This window comes from Prosopis cineraria, unplaced genomic scaffold (genome assembly GCF_029017545.1).
Source record: "Prosopis cineraria cultivar Desert tree isolate PC_DT_omini unplaced genomic scaffold, ASM2901754v1 PC9, whole genome shotgun sequence".
Classification (NCBI taxonomy): domain Eukaryota; kingdom Viridiplantae; phylum Streptophyta; class Magnoliopsida; order Fabales; family Fabaceae; genus Prosopis; species Prosopis cineraria.
In genome coordinates, this window is record NW_026555340.1 from 23,606,087 (window position 1) to 23,613,055 (window position 6,969).

General features: G+C 36.2%; 1 protein-coding gene across 1 annotated transcript; it reads right to left on the reverse strand.

Moving 5' to 3' along the window:
- Positions 1-1,183: 1,183 nt before the first annotated feature.
- On the reverse strand, positions 1,184-6,700 carry LOC129319340 (RNA-binding KH domain-containing protein PEPPER). The gene is made up of 6 exons (XM_054964374.1): positions 6,181-6,700; positions 5,019-5,277; positions 3,616-3,767; positions 3,030-3,284; positions 2,549-2,740; positions 1,184-1,634 (listed from the first exon to the last, which is right to left on the reverse strand). Exons 1-6 carry the CDS (start codon positions 6,601-6,603, stop codon positions 1,449-1,451), a joined length of 1,467 nt encoding a protein of 488 aa, XP_054820349.1. The 5' UTR covers positions 6,604-6,700; the 3' UTR covers positions 1,184-1,448.
- Between the last annotated feature and the right edge of the window lie 269 nt (positions 6,701-6,969).

Here is a 6,969-nt window from a genome sequence, read left to right on the forward strand (position 1 = left end):
ACATGATTAACAAGTTATGCAATAATTGAAGGAGTCATGATTTTGACAGGTAAATTTAAATAATTAACAAGTCCTATTAAGATATTAACAACTACAATTACACAATTAATAAGTAATGTAGTTCTGTTGTGAGAGTCATGAACTTAAAAAGGAGAGTTAAATAATTGACAAGTCTGTTAAAATATTAACAAGTATAGTTGTGCAATTAACAAGTAATTTAATTCTATTGCAGGAGTCATGTGATTAATAAGAAAAATTAAGTAATTAACAAATAAAGTTACACGATTAACAAGTAACGTAATAATTAAGTGGTTTGAAAATAAAATTTATTATATATATAATTTTATGTATTATATAATTGAATGAATTGCATGACTTGGTGGTTCAAAATTTTTTGATGAAACAAGAAGTTTTAAATTCTACACCCATCTTGCCACCTTTGAAAAAAGTAACTTTTCATAATTCTCCAATCAGCCAACGATTGTTCAGCCAACGGCCAGAGCTCTGAAGTGACTATCGTCACCGGCAAGATTTTAATCACCAACCATGATGGCTAGTGGTTTTTTCAAAAAAAAAAAAAAAATTTGAACTGAAATTATTTTAATCTTTTTCATATTTAACTTATTTTTAATTTAATTTTAAAGACTAAACTGACATTTTAAAATCTTTTGAAAGTCACCAAAAAAAAAATTCCTTCTTAGGTACTTAAATAAAATTCTCCCTAAATAATAATACAGATTAAATATATTTACGGTAATCAAAAAGGAAAAAAATTAAAAAAATTAATTTAATTATTACAAAATATCTTATAATTTAAACCAAAAATTACTTACAAAATATGTTTTATAAATAAAATCGGGAGGAGTAACAAATAGTTAGGCCCGTCAAAAAATATACTGACAAATAGCTGCTAATTTAATCCAATCCAATTTAAATTTTGAAAAATAAATTATTTTAAGCCTTGATTCTATTTATAAAAAACCAAATTATTATCCTGTAATTTTCAAATTTTATCATATCCCCATAGTTTTATGGACATGCTCTCTCATCCACCTGAAAATAAAATAAAACATAATAATTTCTCTAAACATCAAGGAATAAACCAGTTTGCAAAAGGGAGGTTTTAAAGCTCCCTGATTAGCATAATAAGGACCAAAACACAATGATGAATGAAGACATGGTATCAACGTGGAATAGCAAACCTAAATATCATAATCATAAAAATTATAACTTGATCTCCCTATAGCTGTGGATGCCACCATCAGGCTTCTAAATCAATACGAAATTATACACAATAAAACAGGCAGGCATAATTGGGAAAAAGGCTTTTTGTTATCTCGTTACATTGTCTATGAGAAATAGTACAGCATTAACTTTCCTCAATCAGATCCAATTAGGAAGAAACTAAGCCCAAAAACAGAGCACTCATGAGCTTAGGGAGATTAACTTCAGAGTCTAAAAGTACTATAGCCTCCTAAACCAGAAGAGCCATAACCTGTGTAGGGCTGTGCGGACGCTGAAGAAGATGAGTAGGATGTACCGCCGCCCAACTGAGCATATGAAGACCTCAGACCACCACTATCTAACCTACCGTAACTGCTAGAGGCTGGTTCTTTGTGATTGCTTATCACTTCCTGCAACAAGAGACGAATCTTTATCAGCAAATGCAAACTGTTACGCAGATGGTATCAAATATTCGCATGACAAGTAATTCAGCCACACTATTCAGTTTTTGATCCAATGATTAGCCTAAATTCACTCATTTAACAAGTGTCCCACACGACATGGTAAGTGGTAACAACTGTCAATTTAATTAACCGACTGACAGAAATTCTGTCATATGTACTCAGATTGCACCGAATCTCAAATCTTTGAAAGGGGCAGCGTATGTGAAGGGTGATCTGATCGTGATGGTTGCTTTGAGTTTTTAGAGGGAAATGTATCTTAATAACTTTTAAATGTTGATGAAATCCAATAGCTGTAATTAAAACACTCATTAAGTGAATAGATTTAGGCAACTCATTGAATCCAAATCCCACATGATCAAGGAACATTGCTATAAATATATAGGAGGAAAACAGAAATGTGATGATTGTGTTTGCTGGACAAAACTTGTATGTGGCTTCTACTGCAACAGATATACCCAAGAACAAAAAATGCACAAAACAGAAGAAGTCATTCAGTTATCGATTTCTGACAGTGCTATAATGAAAATAACTGGATCCAATTTCTTCTATATTTTAATTTTCCTACCTACTACTGTTTTTCCATCCTCATCCCATGCTATCAAGCTGAAGTTACTGTGACTGTGATAGACTGGGAGCGGGAACTTCTTGGTGGGCGGAGTGTATAACTTTTTAGTCATGAAGATCAAGATCTCGAGTAATAGTATATGCGTCTAAACTAAATAGCACTGTAGTGAGCGAAGCATTAATAAATCATTCTGTCCAACTATTCAGCTATGTGCATAATCTCAACCTATCATAGCAGAATCAATATATATATAGCCACTATTTTCAGGCTGAAAAGGCCCCGTCAATTCTCTTACCTGAATCAACTGCTGTGCCAACTGAACTTGTGTTGTGGTGCCTTTAATTTCAACAATAATTTCATCAGGCACCCTGCTCTCTTGCACAGTCAGTATGGCTCCACTAGTACGGCGAATGTAAGCAATATTAGTCCCTTGAATCCCAATGATGTCTTCAGCATAGGATAGTGGTATTTGCATTGTTTGTATCACCTGATAATTGAAAGGAACAAAAAAGGTGAGCAGGAGTTACCATGACCTGTCAAAGGATAAATAAATAAAATATATGAAAAGAATTAAGGCATAGGTTAAATCTTAGAATCATAAAATTTAAGCCACATGAACTAAAATGTTTCTGTAAAAAATAAGAATGCCACATAAAATCCTAGTAGATAATCTGAAATATGTTATACATAAGCAATCAAGGATATTGAATTGTTTCGAAGGAAGCTTTTAACTTCATAGTATACAGAAAAGACATTTAAGTAGTTAAATTACTAACATTGGTAACAATGGGAGCCCCGGCACGACCAAGTGTTGAAGAACGAACACCAGAAAGTGAAGAATCTTGCCCATAGAGTGACATTGCAGAGGATGGGAGTTGTGAATCCAAATGAATTTCACGTTCAACAAAGAGAGAATCCCTTTTGCTTGAAAGAGGAACATCTGCACTAATGCTAGTTTGTGAAGCACTATGCAGAGACGTCTTGTCAGCCCAGGCATCTGCTTGGCGGTCTTGTGAGGTTGTTGCATTGTACTTAAACAGAACAGAAAGTCACATATATAAATGAAATGAAAAATATTAAATAAGAGAAATATCAACATCTCAATGCCGTATTCATCCTATTCAAAAGACAGAGTATAAACCAGTATGCGTCTTCAAACCTAAATATCATAGCACATAAATCCTTTTCTTTTTCTCCAACATGAAATTAGGAATATAAAATAGTAGTTCAAAACAGAGAATATAGAATGGTAATACACTGCTAAGAACCTTTAAACGCAAATGATAAGTCCCATGGCATTAGAATATCACCCCCACCAAAACAAAAATAAATAAATAAAGAGATTCAACAGCAAGAGCTTACAGTTTTTTTCTCAAAAAGGGGAAGAACACTATGATCAACCAAGAACTTTCGTAGGTGGCCAACTACTGCTTCCAGAGCCTTAAGGACCTTCAAGGCTTCTCCCTGCAACTCTACAATCCTCTCATCCGCAGCAGCATAAAATGGCACCTCATCTATCAGGAAAATATTATCAAAAACATCTATCAGGTAAATGATTTGGTAAGCAGAAGTATCATATTCTAGATCAACATACTAACTGCAATAGCATCATGCTGGGATGAAGGGAATAAAGGTATTCACAAACAGGGTACCACTGCATCCAGCTTTAAAAAGAAAAGGTACACACTCTAAATTAATTTGACCAAGTAACTTTCATGAGATATGCTGGAAGAAACCAAGTCACAGTCTGGCAGTCTGCTAACTATGCTACCATGGGAAGCTGAAAGTAAAGACAATGGTGGTTCCACTGGAAGACTTATAGCATCAAGGAAAAGTGACTTATATACACATTCTAAGTATATAGATTCAAAAATAATTATATAAACAGATGAAGTTTTGACGGCATAATAAAACAGCAGCCATCCAAAAAACACCCTTCTATGATACGAATTAAAAGTAAACGTTCATATTTAAAAAGCAAGATTTTGAGAGCTGTATAAAAGTGCGCATTTTTTAATCCCAATATTCTAGCTACTTATAGCCTAGAAAGTAATGAATCAGAAAAGGGCTAGATATTTTCCCCCCCTAACTGCAAGAGTAAAGGGTAAACAATGGAATGTTGCTAAACAAACAATTATTAACAGCCTAAAATTTAGTCTCCATATGGATTAGGTTTAAAGAATTAGTTACTAGTGCTACACCCTCCCAGGGATAAAAAAATGCACTAGGGAAAGATTTCCCTAGAAACTAATAGCAACCAAAGCAGTGTGGAGAACTCTCCCTCAAAAGTGTGCTGATGGAGTGGTAAAATTACCGTGCTTAAGCACTTCATCAAGCAGCCCATACTACTTGATGTAGTATTCAGGTATCACATATTGTTCTCTATCAAAAGCCCATAGTTTTGCCATTGAATTTGGAAGCAATATGAGAATAAACCTTACTATTTTCAGTGCAATACATCCATAGTCAATAGTAATGTAACATTCTGGGCTGCAGTACAGCTGCTAGACCAGGGAACCTCACTTGCTATGTAAGTGGTAGCTAAGGAGTAGGCTTTGTGATTTTGCTGTTCATTTGAGGGGGGTAAAGACTAAATCCACCTATCAATAATCTTTCTTAGAAAGCCAGTCAAAGCACATGAAAGTATCAAAAGATACACTGTGGCAGGCTTCACATGACATTAGTCAACATGAGGAAGAATGCACAAGATAAATAGTTGCTAGAAACATCCTCAATGCATAATTAGACAGTAACAAGAAGCATACCTCCAGACAATACACGAGCAGAAGCACCAGTACTCTCCTGTATAGATTTAATTAATGAACCTTGCTTTCCAATCAAATTGATAGCCTGTGTTGATGCCACCAACAGACGAACAGAAACGTATGCAACAGCAGCAGGTGCTGATGCTTTACTCTCACCATCACCTTCAGATAATCCATAGACACGCTTAAATACCCTTATTGCAGCATCCATTGCAGGGGAAAGAGGTGCCTCTGGCTCTTCCTTCCCTGATATGAGTACCTAAACAGATGAAGAATCATTTAATAACATTCATGATTTAAAAGAAACAGACAGACAAGTAAAAGGTACTCATTTGAGGAAAACGTTCAAAAGGTCTAGTCGTGCATGTAAATGAATAATCAGAAAGGCATGTAAACCAATAAAACTTTAGAATTAACTTCCATCCACTTTGGTAATTGACTGCTGCCATGTAAGCAACAGATTTTAAGACAATTGAATTAGCATGTTTACGCGTATAACACTAACTCCTCAGGGATCTCGCTCATAATTTAGATGAAATTAGAACCATTAGCAACATGAAGAACATGCTTTCTCAAAGTATCCAAGTAATCTAATAAGGCAACTACGTCATAAATGTTATCCATATAATTCCAAACCTTGAAAACCAACCGTAACAATAAATTAATATTTAACAGTAAAACGCATTACAACAGTAACAAAGTTTTAATTAAATTGAAGTCGAACAACGGAAACAAGAATCAATTCAAATTACTGTGGCGGTTGTTAAATACTGGATAAAGAGAATACATCAATCAAATCAAACGGCGAGAAAGCAGAATGAACAACCTCATAACCCTCCAGTGGTAAAAAGAGAATTGACCTAACGCAAAATTGTTACTTGTTAAGTAACGTGAAGTCTAAGTCCAATACGAATCCCCATTATTCTGCTTCGCTCCCTCGACAATAGAACTAAAAGGAGTGTAACCAAGATAACAAAGGAACAAACCCTAGCAAAACCAACTCAAATAACCACAAGGAAAGAAAGCATTGAAGTACAAATCTTGACTTGCATAATCTTCCAAGTGCTTCTTTTTCCCGGAAAGCGAAGAGGAACGTAGAGATGGTCAATAAATCGATAATACCAAAAGGAAACCCTAGAAAGACAGGTGGAAGTACACTCACAATTCGATCCGGAGTGCCAACGGCACCATCGAGAACGCGAATGCGCGCTCGAGTCTCCTCGCACATCCTTTTAATGAGCTCTCCCTTCCGGCCGATAATACTACCTACCTTGAGGACCGGCACAATGAGCCGGAACACGCAATCCCCAGGCCAACCCGGCCACCTCTTCTCAGGTGGAGTGGCGGTGTTGGTGGTTGTAGCAGAGGGCTGATCGGCGGAAGCTTCATCTGCCTTAGGAAGCTCGGACTCGGGTTCCTCATTCGATGGGTTACCCTGGGTGGCGTTCACATCAGTAGCAGCCTTGGTGTTGGTGGTGTCAGCGGTGGCTAAGACGGCGGTGGAGGCATTGTCCGATGCGACCACAGGTGGCTGGGGCTCTGGCGCCGTGGTGGCACCGTTCTCGGTGGCTTCGGCGGTGGACATAACCGAGGTCGGAGAGAGAACTGGGTCAAGCTAAGGTCTTTGAGCGTGCGGGAGAAAAAGGGTTTATCGGTGATTGAGGCTTGGTTCAGCTAAGTGAGTCTTGAGGTTCGAACGAGGCATACCAAATTACCAATGTCATGTGTCGTAGTGCACGTGCCCAAGCCCAATACGTGAGAATGCGATCACTGTTTTTTTTTTTTTTTTGCCCATAGAAAATAGTAAACATTTAAATTTAAATTTAAATTTAAATAGTAATCTTAATTGAAATTTTCAATTTGTATGAAATTTGAAATCAATTGCCGAGTTCAATCAGTACAATATGTGTGTGTATAATATTTTCTTCAAATTATTTACATTATATAATTA

Excerpts from the sequence above, each read along its gene's own strand:
- LOC129319340 (XM_054964374.1), bottom strand. The coding sequence starts at position 6,603 with ATGTCCACCGCCGAAGCCACCGAGAACGGTGCCACCACGGCGCCAGAG. Across the intron at positions 5,278-6,180 it reads TTGGCACTCCGGATCGAATT|GTACTCATATCAGGGAAGGA; the intron begins GTGAGTGTACTT and ends TCATCTGTTTAG. Across the intron at positions 2,741-3,029 it reads GGGCTCCCATTGTTACCAAT|GTGATACAAACAATGCAAAT; the intron begins GTTAGTAATTTA and ends TTCAATTATCAG.